This window comes from Fusarium redolens (assembly GCF_020744475.1).
Source record: "Fusarium redolens strain MPI-CAGE-AT-0023 chromosome Unknown BKA55scaffold_3, whole genome shotgun sequence".
Classification (NCBI taxonomy): domain Eukaryota; kingdom Fungi; phylum Ascomycota; class Sordariomycetes; order Hypocreales; family Nectriaceae; genus Fusarium; species Fusarium redolens.
In genome coordinates, this window is record NW_025763666.1 from 727,888 (window position 1) to 747,586 (window position 19,699).

Genomic DNA, 19,699 nt, shown 5'->3' on the forward strand with positions numbered 1-19,699 from the left:
CTTGTTGAGTTCATCGGTATACATTACTCTGAGGCTCGTGGTCGCTTCCCTTGTCAAGACCATAGCCTTTGCAGAATAAAAGAGTTCGGTCAATAATTAGATGTTGCGATAGTTTCGTTCGCCGGGTGAAGTATACTTTAAGTTATATTCCTGGACCCCTGACTTTGCTTCTGACAGAACTTTGTCGTTTTCAGAGTCCGCTTGGTCAGTAGATTCCTCATAATTTTATGAATGATGATTAAAGACATTTACGAAATTGAGGGAAGTTACCGACGAAGAGAGAAGAGACTCTCACTCGGAGCCACTACTGCGTTGACTCTATGGCCTTGAACTTACTGAATTGAGTGAACCCAGTCAGCATATGGATTTGCTATCTGAGGATAGTGGCAACTCTGCCTTGAGAGTGACAGCTGGAGGGATGTTGATCCAGTTCTAGTAAATTGAGTTCTTCAATACAGACTGGGTATACGACCTAGAAATAACATGCTTCTGTGAAACATATCTGAGAAGAGGGAGGAAACTGCCATCGCCAGCTCTTTGTATTCCCAAGTGAGCTGCACACGCTTTCTTGTTTTACCCCAGACTGACTCTGCCGAAACACATCGATAACACATACGCGTGGTCTTTTGTGTCCTTGGTTTTATATACCGGACAGGTAATAAGTATATCATATAGTGCTGCTTGTTCAACTTATCTGTGACTGATGTATAGTCAGCAATGGAATAATATGCTCCGTTCTCCGTTTGCCTTACCTCAAGCATAAGACCGTCACATTACCTCACCAAGATAACGAGCTAAGGCTATGTGAATGATCGAGCCACGTGAATACTGTAGAAGCCTAAGTGAACTGCCGGGTTTGGTGGTGTTAGTGGCAAGGACGAGTTATTATTGCGACCCAATCAGAAGATGTAGCCAGGATGGGTGATGTTAGTGGCGACGAGCCTTAAAGCTTGGCCTTGAGATTTCTTAAGATTGCATGTTGTACAATGACAATGACAGAAAAGCTGGATTATGTGGCCTTTTCTCACCAATAAAATCAACAGTATTAGCCTTTAAATGCGTTAATAGACTTCAAATGTTATCAAGAATAGACATGTAGAGAACATTCGAGATTCCCGATACCGCGATACCCTGTCCCCAAACCTCGAACCATCGTGGATCATCACGCGGAGTCTAAAAAGCTGGGCCAAGTCAAGGAACCGCCAAAATCACTCACATCACCCCCACAAGGCCAACTCAGATCGCCAACCAGAGTGCAATCCCACGTCAGGACCCCTCATTCTACAGGAGGGGTCTTTTTGAGATAAACGCACAAAGGCCGCATCCTACATGCTATATAAGACCCTGCATGATCCGATCATTCTCTTTTTTTCTTCATCCTCATCTCAAATACAAACTTTCAGTACAAACTCAACTCTTCTTTTTTTTAAACCTCATCCACTAAACAATAATCACAATGGCTGGCGACTGTGGCTGCTCTGGTGCCTCTTCTTGCAACTGCGGCTCTAGCTGTAAGTCAACATGACTCTATTCCCATCAATCCATCGATCCTAACATGTGTCAGGCTCTTGCTCCGGCTGCGGCAAATAAACTCTCCGATCTCATTTCAACTACGAATTATTGAGATACGACCCGTGGCCTTTGTCAAAATTCTACGAAACAGCCTATGGATTCATAAATGTTGGTGTTGAGTCCAGTGTGCTTGGGGAGATGACGGTTGGAGTTATATGTTCACTGGTTGGCTTGTAGTGCAATTCTGAAATACATTTCTTCATCACCATAATCGCCTACTTAGTGCCCAAATGGTCCATGTACTATCTTGTCATTCATTGATGTGTTATAATGTCATGAGCAAGCCAGAAGCACTTCATGGACTTGACTTGCACAATCCCTTGACACGCGATCTCTAGAGTCAACTACCTACCTAAGTATCATGAACATGTAAATCCGCAACCTGTACTGTTTGCCTTTCCTAATCTCCTCCTCTGGTCCCTGATCTCCAATACTTGGGTACATTCAAGGCTAGATGGGCCATTGTTCACCATCCCATCGCAAAGAGCCTGCCCATCCCGTTGTCCGGACTTGCTGCTGTAATCTGCAGTTAAAATTTAGCGGCTCATGCGCTGGCTCAAACTCATCTAGCTCAGTCACATCAGCAATGTCCACAAGATCGTAAGAAATATGCTTGACGATCTGGCCCTCTATCGTCCCTGGGCCAATCCAGACAAACGTGACTTTTGGTCTCATCGCCACGGGTCTCTTACACCAACCAAGCTTCTGTCGCATATCGAGAAGTAATTGGGGGAAGGAGTAGGGACACAAGAACGTAAAGAACCGCAGCTCAAGAGAGCGAAGATTGGGTAATGAAGCCAGGAGAGTCAACAAGTCATTCTTGGCTATTTGGATGCCTCGGAGTGTGAGGTGTCGAAGTTGTTCTAATGGGCTCTTGATAAGTAGGGGTAAGCGTAGATCAATACCATTTCCCCTGTCATCATTGAAGCCACCGTGAAATATGTTCAAGCTCTTGAGACTTTCCGCCTGTTTGAGAGTCTTATGAAGATAATCAAGGGGTTTGTCAGGGAGGCCAGAACGCTCAGAAGGTGAAACCATTGCCGCGCAAATAGGCAGATCCAGCCTGGAAAAGCCGGGCCTCTGGATGAGAGAAATGACGTCTGCGTAAGTATAGCCCGTCCGGTCAAAAATATCGATGTCCACCCCGTCAGTATAAGCATGATCCTCGACAACGAACTCAAAGACCTTGTGCTTTTCATGCTTGGCAAGCATGCGCAGAGCGGAACAGAAACCACGCCTGGTGATGAGCTCAGGTGTCACAGAAAACTCCTTGGGATCCCACAAGAAATCGGTATTTGTAACGAAAACCTTGTGCGCTGGGAGAGGATACACGAAGCCATAGGGGAAATGCTCGAATCATAGGAGTCTCGTACCTAGGCATAAATAGGCGCCCATGTGCTCTGGCCGATATGGTTACGTGATAGAGGGAAGGGAATCGTTCCATGGCATACAAAAAGGCATCAATATCTGCTCTGGATAAGTGTTCCTGATGCTGTTGGTCTGCAAGGTTGTAGTAGTATGGGTAGGAATCTTCTGGTGACATAGCTGCTGCCAGCTGGGGCATTGGGACAGCATGCTTCTGACTCTTAACTTGACATTTGCTGTGTTCAAGCCGAGCAATACTATCCATGGAGCCGCGGTGATACCACATCGGGCATCGTTTGACTAAGTCCTTATGGCGATTCTGAACTCTTGGACGAGCCATACTCCCCACGTGGCTGAAAGACGTGTCATCCCATATCAGCTCGACCACGAACTCGCGATACTTATCGCTATCCGCAATCTCTCGGAGAACTTTGATATTGAGAAGATTTGCTGAGAGAGACTTGTTTTAGGTGCAAGAGAACGGCGCTTCCAAAGCCAGCAGATGTGAGACGTAAGGTCTTGGCATCGCTGTTCGGGAGGAAGGACTTGATACGATGGAAAACTTCGATTGGGATGGCTGCGAGATGGCACTGTCTTTGATCAGACATCTTGAACGATCCGTCTGGGTATAGGGAGTTGGATGGGTCCTGGGAAGACAGATTGATGAATGAGGATTAAGATTGTTTGATCAAATCGCTTCTGTACTTGTTCTCTGTGTCCTAGTGCTAGCATTTGTGGACTGAATCCCAAGTTATTGACATTCGGGCTCATACTAGGTGAAACAGACGTGCAGGCCGAATTTATAGACATGATCGAGATACAAGCTGTTGTAGGATTAAGAGTCGTGAAGTACCTATTCATAGGTCGTTCATTGTACGCGTGAACTATAAGGACTTTCTCGGATATAATTGATATGAGAATATCAACATCAGAATGATGAAAGCATATCTTTGGCAGCTAGGCAGTGCTGCACAGCACTGAAGTGACTCTTGGACCAGTTATATTTTAGCATATCATCAAAATAAATTAAGAAGAGTCTTGAAAATGGTCCATATTGATTTAGTGCTTCGTAAAAGATAAAGGAGCCGGCAACATGGGAAACCTCCCGTCGCATCATAGTCTTGGCATGCAAGTGACATGGCAGGTGACTTGCTATGATGTGCATGTTGTGATACAAGCTCATATGGAAGCCTCTGAAATTGTTTAAATTATCATTATTAGAAGTCTTGTATTGACAGCAGTGACACACAGAGAGGGAGCCTTCCAGCAACGAATGAGAGCCAATATCGAATTCATACTAGCTTCCGAAGATGCCATCTTCTAGTAAAAGACCCGTGACTTCTCATCGGAAAAGGATAGACCCTGGACTCCACTGCTGATCACTAGAAGCAAGCCCTGGCCTTTGTCCATTCCGGCAACTGATTCATGTGCTTCGCGTTACCGTTATTTGGTGGCCGAGAAAGCATGTGATAAGCTAGAACCAAGCCGAGAGAGAAAGTAAGAACAGGCCATGAATGGATGACTGCGCCTACCAAGGAAACTCACGTGGACTTTTTCATATCCCTTTGTCTCTTTGACATGTTTCTGTCTTTTCTTATCATTTTTATTGATTTAATTTGGTGAAGACGAATTTACATTGAGATCTAATCCTGACATGCCGCTGCACAGCTGACGTCGCGGGGCAAGCAAGGTAAGGCAAGGCGCCTAAAGCATCAATCTGGGGTAATGCCAATGCTGAATGACGCCTGTATTGAACAGTGGCTTATAACGTTGCAGAACAATCGCAAAACTTGGAAGACAGAGACTTGTCAATGGCAGCATTTGTAAGTCTTTATTTCACTATTATTCCCCTTTTTATCTCGATGCATCCCTCTTTCGTCCATTTCAGTTGCTGTGTTCCCCTCTATACCTCTTAGGCAGCCCTAGAAGCTTAGTCGCTAAAGTGGCGCCCCATGACATAACCGTCTGTGTCCTCTCAGCCCAGATCCAGGGCTTCACTCTAGTGACTTGATCCTCTGACGTCGCGTCGCGGCCGGCCACGAGGGCAAGTCACTACGATCAAGATTCTATCACAGCTCTCATTTACACTGTTCATCGACTTTGCCAAAATATCCATTGAATCGTCTGGCCTGCTTATTAACGAAACAACTTCAATAGGACACGCCGTGGCTGTCGCATCTTGCACCGGCGCCCATGTCTTCCCGTGATGATGCGTCTCATGGCGCATCACCTCCCTCGTACGAACCACAACCTTCAAATACTGGTGCTCCTCCGACATTTGCATCTTTCTCTCCAGTGACTCTCTCCGCGAATACACCATCCCGATCGTCCCGAAGATCAACCATCCTCGTCCATCAAAAGAGCCCCCTGCTCCTCGCTACTCCTCCACAGATCACCCGCGCTCTCGCCTACAGCCATCCCTTCCTCCTCCCGTTAAATACATTCGCAGGTCTCCTCACCTGGAGCACTGGCGATCCTTGGCAGAGCTTCTTGCTATTGTGCTTCTTCTGGGCGGTTGTTCTGTATGGCGATGTAGTAATAACGTGGGCCGGCCCTGTCTTGGTAGGAGTGGCACTCATTGTTGGCATGTACGGCCGGAGATACAGTCCCCTCAGTAGTAGTGGGTGGACTGATATTCGAGGTCAGAATGCTGGCACCAAGGGAGCAAATCAAAACGCCGGCGAGAGCAGCCAGCAGAATGGAAAGGCAAACGCCAGCGAGAAACAGTCGAAACATGCAAGGGGAAATTCCGAAGTTACCAACACCAAACATCAGAAGACACTAGACGAGATCGTCGAGACTCTTAAACAACTTACTGGGAGATGTAATGTTCTGATGGAACCTCTGCTCGACATGACGGATTTTCTAAGCACTCAGACGACCCCAACTAGTGCGACCACGCGCCCTGCGCTGACGGTCATCTTCATGCGACTGCTTATCATCACGCCTATTTGGATTGCGCTTACTGTTCCGCCCTGGAGAGTTGTCACAACAAGACGTGTAATACTAGTGGCCGGAACTATCATCTTGACTTGGCATGCAAGGGTTCTGCGAGTGTCGCGGGCCATTCTCTGGAGAAGCTCCACAGTTAGACGACTTGCAGCCGCCATCACCGGGTTGCAGTTTGATACTCCTGAACAACCGTTCAAAAAGGACTTGGCTAAGGCTGCTAAGAAAGGCCCGGACCGTGTTGCTCAACAGCAGGAATCCGAACTTGCAAAAGCCCTTGGCAAGTCGTCGAGCTTCCAGACTAATCATGGAAGAAGGAATGGCAATGCAAAGACTGCGGGTGTCAAGTTCACGTTTATCATTTATGAGAACCAAAGACGATGGATTGGTCTGGGCTGGACGAATAATCTCTTCGCATATGAACGAGCGGCCTGGACGGACGACCATAACAACTCAGTTCCCGCTAAAGATGATTTTGAACTACCCGAGGTAGAAGACGGAAGTCGTATGCAGTGGCGATGGGTTCCTGGAACCCGTTGGCGTGTTGACGGTGTGTCTGATGAGCATGGTCCTGTGGACTATGATGGGAATGAGGGGAAGAATGGCTGGATCTTCTATGACAACAAGGTGAGAAGCCATCATATATGGCAACGTATTGTCCTCTAACAAATTATCAGTGGCAAAATGGCCAACGGGGTCAGGATGGATGGGGTCGCTGGACCCGACGAAGAAAGTGGTATCGTGATGCCGAGTTGGTTGAGGTGGATCGGCCGGAAGAGGGCCAGGAGATTGAGAAGGAGCTTAAAGAATCTCCTTCAGTAACAAAACTCAGGTCTCAACCATACAACTCCAGCAACGAAACCATGGTTCCCACACGGGCTGTGCCCGACCAGAGTCACGCTGAAGACGTCAGTAACGATGACGCGAGCTCCAAAGCAGCAGACGATTCCTTGTCAGTACACTCGACATCTTCCAGATCTTTCTTCAAGTCGCCTTTGATGCGGAAACGAATCGCTGACCGATCCGGAGCGGATAACAAAGAGCGCACCAGAAGAGACAGTAGGACTAGTAGGACGAGTAGTCTGTACAACGATGATGACGCCGATGCTCTAAGTGCTGAGTTGGCCCTTGAAATCCAGAAACAAGGTAGGCCCGGCGGACAATGGGGGATAGGCGATGAAGCACGAATGAGTCTTGAGTAACGGGTGCACTTTGACGACGATACTGCATTGAGGTTATCGGCGTTAGATGGATTGGGACATACGGGTCGACGATTCGAAGCACGACTGACTGGTAATGGGATAGGTTTTGAGGGATGGCGTACGGCTGATTGATCATTATGTACAAGAGTATGGAAGCGAGACTTGTGACGGATACCAATAACGTTACTCGATTGACTAAGAACAAAGAAATTGATCCCTTCGCAAGCTTATAGGCAGTGACGGTTCTCGGCAGTTCGATCTGATGATGATACTCGAATGAGAACAAAGAACGGCTCGTGACACTTGGCCGCGTTGAAAGGGATACACAGAAAAAAAGGTTGTCACACTGAGACTATAGTCCATCGGTATGCCAAAATGGATATAACTACCTTTTTTTACGACGGCTGTTTAGTGGTAGTGCTGGTGTCGCTCCTTGCCAGGTGCCCGTCACTGCCAACTTCATAAGCCATTATATCGTTGACTTCCAACCTCTCTCCGACACCCTTTCTTCCCAAAACAAACGAACCCTTCCACATTACTTTCAACTATCCACAAGAGTATATATATATATATACCATGGAACTTCCAGTCCCTCCTCGAGATGCGAATCGCACTCTTCGCAAAAAGAGAAGCAACCGCTCCAGCGCCCTAACCCTCTCCCTATCACCCGAACGCGCTCAACAACCTCAGCAACGAAACCTTACCTCTCCTGCGAAAGCGTCGCCGTCAATGCGATCGTCCCTCGTTTCCCCCGACCTTCTCTCTCGAAGCGCTTCATCAGCAACACATCACCGCAACATCTCCGGCTCCGGTCCATCACCAGGAACATCACTCGCTAGTATCGACTACCCTTCCCGCGCCGAATCAGCACTCACCATTCGAGCTCCTACTGTGCATGAAAGAGGTGGCTCGCCACCGCTTACGCCGTTTCCTCCATGGGTTAGTGAGGAGGAAGATGAAGGTGATGGAGAGTGCGAGAACAGAAACTGGGAGGGGTCTATGACGAGGACGGATGGGAAGAGGCATAGTTATGATGGAGGGCATGTTCCTGTGACTATTATGAGGGTTGAGGGGAGATGGGTTGTTAGTTCTGTGGTACATGGACTCGTGCTCATGTTGCAATTTGCGGTGACACTAGGTGTTTTCAGTGCCTTGATGTGGGTTACCGTTTGGAAGGAGAATGAACCTGGTAACGACTTTGACAACTGGTAAGTCACCATCTTTACAACCTCTAGACCAAAAGTCTAACAGTCCACAGGCTCTGGAAATTCGCGGACCCCACCCTGGTCGTTGTCCTTCTTCTCTGCTCAGCAAGTCTTCTGATCCACGAAGTCAAACTCCTTTCGTCTGTAGCACTACTCTACCTTGAGTCTCTCATTCTATCTGCCACGACAGTATCTAGTCTCGTGCTTTGGGCGCGGTGCTTTCAAGAGGAGAGCCGCAGTGTCAAAGGTGTATTGATGGGTTGCAATGTCATGATATGGGGACTTGCTCTCTTTGGATTCATCCGAGCTGTTGTTATATGGAAAGTAGAGTCTCAAGATGATGAAGGCGATCAGGAGAGGGCGGTTTTGTACGGGACGTTTGTGCCTTGGGATGGGAGGAGGGAGTCTGTGTGAGGAGGTACAGGAACAAGGAGTCTCTGAATGACAGAGCCCAGTAGGAATTCAAGACAAAGGCTTTTCTTGGTCTTCTCCTACTCAGTCTCTCAAGTTGAACATCTAACTGGAATAGTGGCCAGATAGTGCAACATGGACACACCATGGCAGATAGTACTGTTGAAGTCGAATAGCGCCTCCAAGAAACAAGTCTTTATTCAGAACTTTGGACTCTTGGCGGTTTTTGGCCTCAAAATCAGAAGATCATAGCCTCATCTAGTATCTTTCTCGTCCACCTAAAGTAAGCAACCACCACGACTCAAGTACCGTCTGGACCAGGCCGATGGTTACGCGAAGGGCCATCCGTTTCATATGGACTCCTACCTATTCGAGCAACCGCACTGCAAGCCATTTTGAAACAGCGGATATAACGTGCCACTGCGGCTATTTGAAATTGACCCAAGACTTTCAGTGCTTACTCGCGCAGATTCCGTCTCGGCCTATTATCTCAATTGGAGCGGAAATTCCACAAGGCTGAAGAGAAACGACCCAAAAGGTGGGCGTAGGATCACGCTCCTGCAATTGAGGTAGTATTGACACATGGGTAAGAATCTTGGCGAGCTTGGTCTGGAACAGAAGCTCCAGGATAGTTAATGAGGTTGAGAATGGCCCCCAATTGTTCTGACCTGCCCCGGGTGTCAGAAGAATTGAGACTTTGAATCGGGGAGAGTGAATAAACTACCAAGTCAAAGAACCCACTAAGTTTATCCTAAATTTTATAAAATAGTATAAAATACTATAAGATTCTCTAAATATTCTAGGCCTTTCTAAATATTTTTATTAGTTAGAATTAAAGTCTAAAGTTCGTTTTTACTATCCCCTGGCCTGCTTTCTCTGTGGTGTTAATATAATACTAGGCTTTTAGGGATTTCCTGAAACAATACTCTAAGAAAGTAAGCATAACCGGAAACTCCTTCGGATTTTAGGCAGGGTTTGATAGTTTATTAGGTCTATTGAGCGAGCTAGCGAATAGGATAATGCGGTAGAAGATAATCCTTGGTAGTACGAGTATATATCATAAGACTTCCATGCATCCTGGAGCCGTGACAAAATGACACTCGGCCGAGAGGAACATTATGAATGTTTCTAATATTTACATATAATTGTACTCCCTGTATATGTAGATTTCAAGAAGTAATCGGCCAACATGTGCATATCAGCATCATAAGCGAGCTGTACCTTGTGGGAGTAAGTACAAAAGGGCCAAAGCACATTGTAGGAGTCAACCGACGCTGGAAGATGTAGTTCTGAACGGTCGAGTATAGACAAGGTTGACCTAGCTCAATATGCTTAACCCATCTATCCTTGCCTGTTTGGTTCGCATACAGGGTTTATAAGGCTGCTGCATAGGGACTGACACTTGGCCCCCAACTTTGAATAGGAAGGACGACGGAGGAGGTAGTTGTGAGAGAATTGAATGCAACTGCTACATTTCAGGTATTGAAACTTCACTATCTAATATTGGTACACGTTATGGAGTGGCTTTATGGTGCCGCCCGTGCGTGGCGGTTAAGTCTCTCTTATGGGAGGGAGAACTGTTAGTACTGCATACACATATATAGAGGACCCCTTCCTACTGCCAAGGCTTGTTCCCTCGGTTCTCTTCATATTCATTCTATCCTATCATTCTATCTTGTTTCATTCTTCAGCCCCTCGCAATGAGCTTCACATCTCCCACCGGGCAGTTCAAGCCCTACCCGGCCTTCGGTTCCGGGTCTTCATCGACAAAACTGCCAACTCAGTCTTACTCATCAAGAGTTGACTTTAGCGACCAATCATACGATATGCCTTATTTTGCAGGTTCCGATGTTTCTGTATCCAACCCTCAGACAAACTATGCGAGCACTGTGCCGAAACAGCCTGTTGCCGACGTTCCGCGAGGCTTTACACCGAAGCAATTATCAGATGCCCCAAAGACAAAGAGTTTCGACAAGAAGAGACTCTCCAGCATTCCCAATACTTCTCAACAAGGTATTTATGCTACATGTATACTCTTGTCACATTGCTAACTTCATCTTTCAAGCTCAACCTTTGCACACCCCCAATGCCAAGACAGATTACACAGAATTTCTCAAGAGCCTCGAGTTCCCCTCCGTTGCGAACAGCAAGATTGGTCACAATTCTGGAGACCTTGGTATAAATCAATGGCTGGTTCAAGATGCCCTCTTTACCAAATGGAGGACTTCCAGCGGTCTTCTTTGGCTAAGAGGTTCAGAAGGGAGTGGAAAGTCAACTTTGATGAAACAAGCTCTTGAATCGTGCCAGGGGCTAAGTTCAATTCACTTGACCTATTCTTTTTCCCCTTCCGGGGACGAGGCCAGAACACGTCTAGGCCTGTTCAAGTCCCTTCTGCGCCAATTGGTCCCTCAAGCACCAGAGGCCTTCAAAGGCATCAAGGACAGGTTTGACAAGATTCAGTCTTGCTTACCTCCCAAACAACAAGTAGCTTGGAACGCACAAGAACTCTTCGATGAGCTGATCAAGGTTCTTCCCAAGATTCTCAGGGCCCATTCTGTCTCCATCTATGTCGATGGCATCAATTACTCCGAGAGCGAAACGGCGCCCAAGCTTGTGCAAGACTTTTCCAAGTTCGTCGAAAAGTCTCAGATTCCCACCAAGGATCCCGCTACGACTCATGGACTTAGAATCATCTTTTCCAGTACACCTTATCCTATGAAGGATCCCTTCCCAAGATCGTGCATTCAAGTTGACGAGAAGAATGGATCAAGTTTGAGAAAGTATTTGGAAGGACAACTTTCCAACATCGACTTCAATACACAACGGTTGGTCTCAACAAAGACCGGCTCTTCTTTCGTCTCAGCTCGTTTGATCATCAATCACATCAAGCTCTTCGGACCTGGGCAGTCATCCCTCGTTCAACAGCCATCCCCTACGCCCGCGCCAATCTCGTTCTTGCTAGGCGCTTACTTCCAGGACATGGCACATCAGGGTAGCAATAGTCTTCTTTCACTCCTGAAATGGTGTTGCCTGTCATCGAAGCCACTTAGTCTGTCTGAGCTTCGGGTCGCGTTGGCTCTCGATGCCCTCCCTAAGGTTTGTTTCATCAAGGAATTGTCACAGACAGAGTACTTTACTCGATTCGCTTCTGATGATAGCTTTCAATCCTGGATCAAGACTACTTCTTGGGGCCTTCTTGAAACCGTGACCGTGGGTGGTCAGAAAGTTGTGAAGCCCATGCATGACAGCGTGTCGGATTTCTTCATCTCGAAGGGGTTGGATATCCTTTTCTACAAAGCTCAGGCTGCAAGTGCCACGACCTCCCCTATTCAGCAGGCTCATCATTCAATCGCTACTTGTCTTCTGCGATGCCTTGCAATCTTGCCCAAGGAACCAAGATGGGAGTCTATGGCTCGCACAGACCCAACACTCCAACTCGTCGGATACGCTGGGACTAGTTGGTCTTATCACATCACTTCTGCAGGCTTGGGAAAGCTAGAAGCTTCAAAGATTCTGAAGGTATTGGGTTGGCCGTCGGATCAAGCACTCAATGTCTTGGTTAAACTTGGCCAAGAAATGTCCACACTCGGCGATTTCCAGGGGTCACTCTGGACTCACCTTTTTTCCATCTATGGCCATGCTCATTTCCTCTCAGTCGCCATTAGAAAAGCTGGGAATGATGTCCTTGATGTCCAGGATCGCCAAAAGAGGACGCCTTTACACCTGACTGCACTCCATGGTCACTCGAGTATATCAAAGCAACTTCTCAAGTCGGGAGCAAGGACGAATGGCCAAGCAGTCAGCGGGAATACAGCGCTTCACTTTGCAGTCCTTCAGGGTCATCAAAGTATTATGAAGTACCTACTCGAGCGTGACCCGAGTTTGATCTCGGTGGCAGATAGCCAATCTCACACGCCACTATTTTCAGCCGTCTTTCGAGGAAGCTCGTCTGCAATTAAACTTTTACTTGAAAGGAGAGCTGACCTTAGGGCTCTTGACACATATGGCAACTCTGTCTTGCATCACGCTGTGAATATAGAAAAGTCCAGTATCATAAAGTTGCTTCTGGATAGGGGCTCAGACGTCAACCGACAGAATGCCCAGGGCCGCACCCCTCTGCACCTCGCCATTGTTGGAGACCACTCTTCTGCTGTCAAGGCATTGCTTGAGAGGCGTTCTCGGACAGATATCGCAGATAATCTCGGCAGAAGAGCTCTCCACGAGGCAGTCTTGTCAGGGAACAAGGCTTGTACACAACTTCTCTTGAAGCACAGAGTGGCTGTTGATGCTAGGGATAACGATGGTCAGACGGCGTTAGTATATGCTATCCAAGGCCGACACGGGAGCCTCTTGAAACTCTTGCTGGAAGGCGGTACCGATATCAATGCCATGGACAAGTATAGTTTCACCATGATCATGGTTGCTGTTCAAGCGTCCGACGAGAGACTCACCGGCATCCTGTTGGAAAAGAATCCGGATCTTGATCGTCTAAGTCGCGAAGGACACACCGTCGCTTTCTATGCCGTTTTCAGAGGGAAAGCAGTATCATTTCTTTCTGAAGAACAATCGATCGCTTCGCTACTCTTCAGACGATATCAGAAAAGGTATCAGGTTTGGCATCCTGAGTGGAAGGAGTGTCAACAAGAGTTCATGGCCAAACATGGGAAGAAGAAGGACGCAAGCAGCAAGATGAAGAGTAAAGCCAAGCCTTCCAAGGTTAAGAATGCTCCGCTTCCATCGAACACCGATGCTGCTTCAAAGCCTCCCAAGTCTCGGAGGTCCTCTAAGGTTCCGGCCAATATGGTCTCAAAGACACCCAGCAGTGTCCCTAAGCCTGCACCGCAGAACAAAGTGACGGGCAAGCCCCAGAGCCAGGTTCAGAGCCAAAATCGGCCTCAGAAAACGGCAAACACATCTGCTCCTTTAGCCACTAGCATCTCAGCCCCGAAGGCCTCCGCGGGAGTGCAACAAAACCAGATGACAACCCTTAGCACCTCAACGGCACCATCAGTAAAGCCAGGGACACAGCAAGCTCGACCAGTCTCCTCCTTTGCGACTTACCAACCTCCCCAGATCCCCAGCGGGAATGGAAGTGGAAGTGTTTCAGATGTCAAAGCCAAGGAACAGTCTTCAAAGCCTCTTCAGGTCCTTTCCCCTGGTAGTGGTGCTTCTTCTGTTCCGGTGAAAGCGCCCATGGTACAGAGAGGAAGTTGGGATATTTACAGTTCCCTGGCATCGGGATCTCCCGCACCTGCTCAGACAGTGCAGTCACAGAAGGCCTATATTCCATATCCCGGTTCGCCCCAAACAAGCCCAGGAGCAAGTCCGGCTTCAGCCCAGCCCTTCCAGACATTCCAACCATTTTCAACCGGCCAAGCCCAGAAGGCTTCTTCAAGCCCAGCACCAGTGGCTTCGAGTCAGTTCGAGAAGAGGTATTCCGTTCCCTCACTTAACTCTTGGGGGCAGCCTGGAAGTGGTGGTTCTGGTTCTAGCTCCCCAGCTAGTCAGAAAGCACCAGCACAAGCATATCAACCATTTGGAGCCGCGTCCCAGAAGCCAAATATGCCTCAGCAACAGGTTCATGCGCCTTATCAGCAGTCTGAAAATCCAGTGCCTGCAGCGAAACCCCCTATGCCTCAGGTAGTACGCAAACCTGTCGGAGGAAAGCCTGCTCTGCAGCCAGCGGCCGAAAGGCCTACTCAACAATCTTCGTTTCTTCCGTGGCAGCAACCGCAAGCTCCAGCAGGAGCAAAGTCTCCTCCGGTACCACCCCAAGCTCAGGTTGGTACGACACAGTCCTGGCCGAGCAAGCCGCATGCCCCTGCTGGCCCAGCACAGGCTCCTACAAGCAGGCCACAAGCTCCAACAGGTACGACGCAGTCTATGCCAGGGAAGAATCAAGTTCCAAGTGTCCCAGTGCCATCTGCATCAAACAAACCTCGAGCTTCCACTGGGGCTTCACAGCCTGCACCTGGTAAGAGCCAAGTTCATCCTGCGACAGCACAAGCTCCGCCAGGAAAGCCCCAAGCTCAAGGTGTTATGCCTACAAGAAAACCCCAAGTTACTCCTGGGGTGGTACAGCCCCAGATGCCTAAACCTCAAGGACAGGCTCAGGCTCAGGCTCATCCGCCGAGTGAGAAGACAGCTCCTGTACCACCCAAAGCTCAAGCTCCTCCCAGAGCAACGCAACCTCAAGTTGCCAAGCCTCAGGTGCAGCCTCAGGCTCAAACTGGCAAACCAGCACCAGTACCACCCAAGCCTGAAACACCCACTGGAGCAGTACAACCCCAAACAGTCAAACCTCAGGCTCAAAATGGGAAAGCAGAGCCCCAAGCACACCAGATGCAAGGTCCCCTAGGAACCACGCAGACTCCACCAGGAAAGCCTCAGGTTCAGTGTGGTTTACCTTCGCAGAAACCTCAAGCACCTGCTTCAAAAGTTCAAAGTCCACCAGCGAAGCCTCAAGTTCAAGGTGGTACACCTGCACAGAAACAGCCCACAACCCCTAATCCTTCTACCACAACCCCTACAAAGCCATCTACTACCCCTGCTCAACCTCAAAAGGCAACTCTTGATCAAAGAAAGCCCATTCCATCACAAATTGGACCGGACCCCGGAGGCGCCAAGTCTCCTGCGAGCATCCCAGTACAAGGCAGTTCTGGCCAGAAGCCCAATCAGTACATTGACAAGAATTCCACGATATCTCCAGCACCTCATTATCCCGAACCTCTCTACCGTGGACAATACGGCGAACAGACGCAAACCTCAACTTTTACTTCAAACAGAGAGTTCACAAACAGTTACGACCCAAACACACAACAGACGGAAACGGGAAGTATGTCTGGTGGCAAGATGGCTGCAGCTGCCGGCATTGGTGTCTTAGCTGGAGCTGCTGGTGGTTATTTCCTGTCTTCTGAGATTCATGAGAATTACTCTAATCCAAGCATCACCGATGATGGCAGCTACATCCACATGGACGCAGGTATGAGCCAGCAATCTACATATGACTCTGATCGGGAGCTGGTGACACATGTGGAGTTTTCAGATCATTCTGAAGAGTTTTCTGAGTCTGATAACGAAGCCGACTCGATCAACGACAGTGACTCTGATGGCTTAGTATCTGAAGAAGAGTTTGAGCTTTCTGACTCTGAGGTTTCTGCAGGTCAAGCTTCATCTGTCGACGAGATTTCGGATTGGGAAGGGTCAGACAAAGAATCGATTCATGAAGACTCGGACTCTGATGAAATTGACCTGGATAGCCCATACATGTCCGCTGATTTTACAGATAGTGAGACTTCAGAAGCAGAGGATCTGGGTGCTCGCGACTTGGGAGCTGAGTCGGATAGTGATCTCAACACAGACCCAGGCCAAGGCAGTGCCGGAGAAGACTCCGAGTCTGACGAGGAAGAGTCAGTTAACAATGAATCCGAGGATGAAGTCGACGAGTCGGTTCAGTCTAGGGGATTTGAGCAACAGGAATACACCAACCAGCAGTATCAGCAACAAGGGCACTTCAATGAACAATACCAACAACCTATACCTGAAGAGTCTGAGTCTGAGGAAGATTCGCAGCCAAGTTTTCAACCTCAGTATCAGCAACAAGGCTATTTCAATGGTCAGTATCAGCAGCAGGTAGCTCAGCAAAGCGAGTCAGAAGAGAACTAACCACAAGGTTTCCACCAACAGTATCAACAGCAAGGTTACTACAATCAACACAATCAAGTCACTGAGCAAAATGAATCGGAAGAGGATGAATCACAAGGCTTCCAGCCTCAACTCCAACAACAGGGCTACCACGGTGGGCATCAGCAGAATCAAGTGACTGAACAAAGCGAGTCTCAAGAAGAGCCCTATCAACAACAATATCAGCAACAGGGTTACCACAGTGAGCAGAATCAACAGCAATTAACTCAACAATATGATTCCGAAGATGAAGAGCAACAGGGTGCACACGGAGCCGGTAATTACGACAGTGATCAAGGCGTGAATAATGGCTATAACAGCGATGAACAGGGTCAGTAGGCTACCAGTGGGCAATACAGTGGAGGAGGCTGGGGCAACAACTATGATTCTGATTATTAGCAGGACGACAGATTTGCAGTCCTTGTTATTAGGGCTGGAAATGATCAGAGTCGAATAGTTCCATTGAGTTAGATACGAGATTTGGATATGTAAAAGATTGTCTATTCTCATACTAGCCCTCATAACGAACAAGGCCGAATACGGCAGCTGAAACATCCATTAGTGTGAGATACCAACTAGACCAAAAGTGAAGACGCCCTCTCGAGGGTCGTAGCTGGCTATTGCGTGCGTTACAGGCCAGCACCTTCAGCACATAGTGACTCACGCCGAACAGAGGTCACCTAAGTTTAGGATATTATCCTAAATTGGCCACTAAGATTAGGGTACAATGCATAAACTCATCATGAGATACTCAAATAACCATAAAATTATCCTATTTTGTTATAAGCCGTTAGTGTCTTTTGGATTGTTCACCGTTTTCTTGGACGACTCCATAGAACCCCACGGGGCTATGCTTTGAAGAGAAGTGGATCAAGTATCATGCATTCAATAGAAGTAATACCTCACTCGTAGTGAAACAAATTCTCATATTTATCCGCTGAGCGTACAAAACATCTTTTCTCTCTCACTTCTTCTCACTATTCACGAGACCAAAAACTCACAATCTCATCACCAAAATGTCGTCCTCAGATATCCGCGTCGAACCAATCACCAATCCAAACGACTTCACGCAGGCGTTCAAGGCTGTCGCGAATGCATTTGGCCACCAAACCCGCGATGCCATCTGGATGGCCTTTAACCCTGGCTGGGACACTTCCGAGGGTGAAAAGGTCGGTGCTCAACGTCTAGTCGATCGCTTTTCCCACATCACCAAGAACCGCGACGGTCAGCCCAACACCATTTTTGTAAAAGCCACCGTCGACAACACCATCGCTGGCCTCGCGATATGGGAACAGGCCTCTGTTGTACCAGGCTATGGCAATCCTCCCAGTGATCTTGAAGCAGCGGGTTACTTCAAGATGTTGTACCCCGAGAACGAGACGGAGCAGAGGTTTCTTGCTCAGGCGGATAAGTCACTTTTTGGGCGACGAATTGAGATTATCAATGAAAAGGCTACGGCGTCTCCCCCTGCAATTTTTGTAATGGATCTTTGTGCTGTTGATCCCAAGTTTCAGAAGAGGGGACTTGCGTCTAAGATGGTGCAGTATGGTCTTGATGAGGCCAAGAGAAGGAATTTGGAGTGTGTTACTGAGGGATCGACAATGGGAAGGTCGGTGTATTTGAAGTTGGGCTTTAAACAGGAGGGGCCAGAGACTGTCTATAACATGGATTATGAGTTCAAGGATAGGGATTTACCATCGAATGTCGTTCTAAGAACAGGCATTTAAAACATCAAAGCAAATAGAATAGTAAAAAGTTCATATTTTATGGCAATTTGCTAATCGTTACTCATGCCCAATCTCGTCGCCAATTTTGTTTCTCACAGAGTATGAGGCTTCACCTTCAGACCCTCAGGCATCTTCCAGTGATTAACAACACCGCCCCAGCTCTCCTCATTATATCCCTCCTGAACCTTCTGGCATGTCCTCAATCCCCACTGCGTGACACCGACCATTAAACAACTCTCGAACATAAACGCACAACTTCCTGTTCCAACCTTGGCAGGCTTAAGCTCTGCGTTCCTCGCGCCCTCCGTGCTCTCCGCATCAGGACCGTGGCCGCTCATGACGTTGTGAAGACTTGCACCACCGGGGACGAAACCACCTGCGCCGCCCTTCTTAGCATCGTAACCGCCTTGGATTAGACCCATGAATTCACTCATCGTGTTGCGGTGATACCATGGTGGTCGGAATGTATCTTCGCCTACGAGCCAGCGCGGTGGGAAGATTACGAAGTCGGCTACTGCTGTACCAGGGGTGTTTGTTGGTGCTGAGAGAACGGTGAAGATGGATGGGTCAGGATGATCGAAGGAAATCGTGCCGATGGTGTTGAAGCGTCCGAGGTCGTACTTGTAAGGATAGTAATTTCCATGCCAAGCTACCACATCGAAGGGAGTGTGAGCTTGCACTGTCTTGAAGAGGTTGTTGTTGAACTTGACGGAAACAGTATACTTGCTCGAACCCTCAGAAGCAGTTGCTCCAAAGTCTTCAGAGAAGCAAGCAACAGGAGACTGAAAGTCACGAGCGTTGGCAAGACCGTTTGAACCAATTGGACCAAGCTCAGGGAGGTTGAAGTGGCCTTGATAAAGCTCAAGAGCATAACCGCGAGCTGGGCCGGAGGGAAGATGGACTTGATACTTGACGCCTCGAGGGATAACAGCAATTTCCATAGGCCGAACGAGAAGCCATCCAAATTCGGTGCGGATATCAAGAGCGCCCTCCTGTGCGACAATGAGAAGATCACCGTCGGCAGAGTAGAACGCTGATCTCTCATCCATGCTTTTTCCAGCGGCGTAGATATACATACCCAGTCCTTCTTTAAGCGTGGGATCTCCAGCACCAGCCACGAGTCTCAAGCCAGTGACAAAGTCTAGATCCTTGGATTCATTGTGGTCGAAAGGATCCCAACGGAGCTGATTGGGGATATAATGCAGTTTTCCATCCTCAGCACCATCGAGGGTCTTATTAGTTTCGCCTGTTGACCTTGTATCCTCTTCGTAAGGAGGATGCGCGCAGGATGGTAGAACGCGGTATAGCCATGTCTGCTTATTCTCGTGTCGTGGTGCAGTAAAGGCAGTTCCAGAGAGTTTCTCGGCGTAGAGACCATAAGGTGGCTTCTGAGGAGAATTGTGTCCGATGGGCAAAGCACCGTCAACAGCTTCAGATCTAGCAAAACATCAGAAAATATTCACAAACCGTAGAACGGAAATGATACTCACTCTAAATAGCAGTTGAAGCCATTCTGATATCTGTACTTCTCCTTGAGATCAAACGCTGTGACAGGCATCTTGGTATCTTTGGCTGTTTAAGTTTA

The 19,699-nt window shown here is 48.1% G+C and overlaps 5 protein-coding genes across 5 annotated transcripts; 3 read left to right on the top strand and 2 right to left on the bottom strand.

Moving 5' to 3' along the window:
* Positions 1–2,022: 2,022 nt before the first annotated feature.
* Positions 2,023–3,115, bottom strand: BKA55DRAFT_734264 (uncharacterized protein; the record flags this gene model as incomplete). The annotated part of the gene is made up of 2 exons (XM_046201255.1): positions 2,023–2,922; positions 2,990–3,115. The coding sequence occupies 2 exons, from the start codon at positions 3,113–3,115 to the stop codon at positions 2,023–2,025; spliced, it is 1,026 nt and encodes a 341-aa protein (XP_046053661.1).
* Positions 3,116–4,748: 1,633 nt separating this feature from the next.
* Positions 4,749–8,707, top strand: BKA55DRAFT_590355 (integral peroxisomal membrane peroxin-domain-containing protein; the record flags this gene model as incomplete). Its single annotated transcript, XM_046195078.1, has 5 exons — positions 4,749–4,760; positions 5,095–6,513; positions 6,564–7,032; positions 7,678–8,296; positions 8,347–8,707. 5 exons carry the CDS (start codon positions 4,749–4,751, stop codon positions 8,705–8,707), a joined length of 2,880 nt encoding a protein of 959 aa, XP_046053662.1.
* Positions 8,708–12,436: 3,729 nt separating this feature from the next.
* Positions 12,437–12,868, top strand: BKA55DRAFT_606580 (ankyrin repeat-containing domain protein; the record flags this gene model as incomplete). The annotated part of the gene is made up of 1 exon (XM_046196599.1): positions 12,437–12,868. A coding segment is annotated over exon 1 (312 nt), but the record flags the coding sequence as incomplete, so codon positions are not given.
* Positions 12,869–17,162: 4,294 nt separating this feature from the next.
* BKA55DRAFT_557370 (acyl-CoA N-acyltransferase) lies at positions 17,163–18,142 on the top strand. The gene has a single exon (XM_046191792.1). It carries the CDS (start codon positions 17,404–17,406, stop codon positions 18,112–18,114), a length of 711 nt encoding a protein of 236 aa, XP_046053664.1. The 5' UTR covers positions 17,163–17,403; the 3' UTR covers positions 18,115–18,142.
* A 64-nt stretch (positions 18,143–18,206) lies between these two features.
* BKA55DRAFT_685416 (Homogentisate 1,2-dioxygenase) lies at positions 18,207–19,672 on the bottom strand (the record flags this gene model as incomplete). The annotated part of the gene is made up of 2 exons (XM_046198790.1): positions 18,207–19,551; positions 19,605–19,672. The coding sequence occupies 2 exons, from the start codon at positions 19,670–19,672 to the stop codon at positions 18,207–18,209; spliced, it is 1,413 nt and encodes a 470-aa protein (XP_046053665.1).
* Positions 19,673–19,699: the final 27 nt, after the last annotated feature.

Excerpts from the sequence above, each read along its gene's own strand:
- BKA55DRAFT_557370 (XM_046191792.1), top strand. The coding sequence starts at position 17,404 with ATGTCGTCCTCAGATATCCGCGTCGAACCAATCACCAATCCAAACGAC.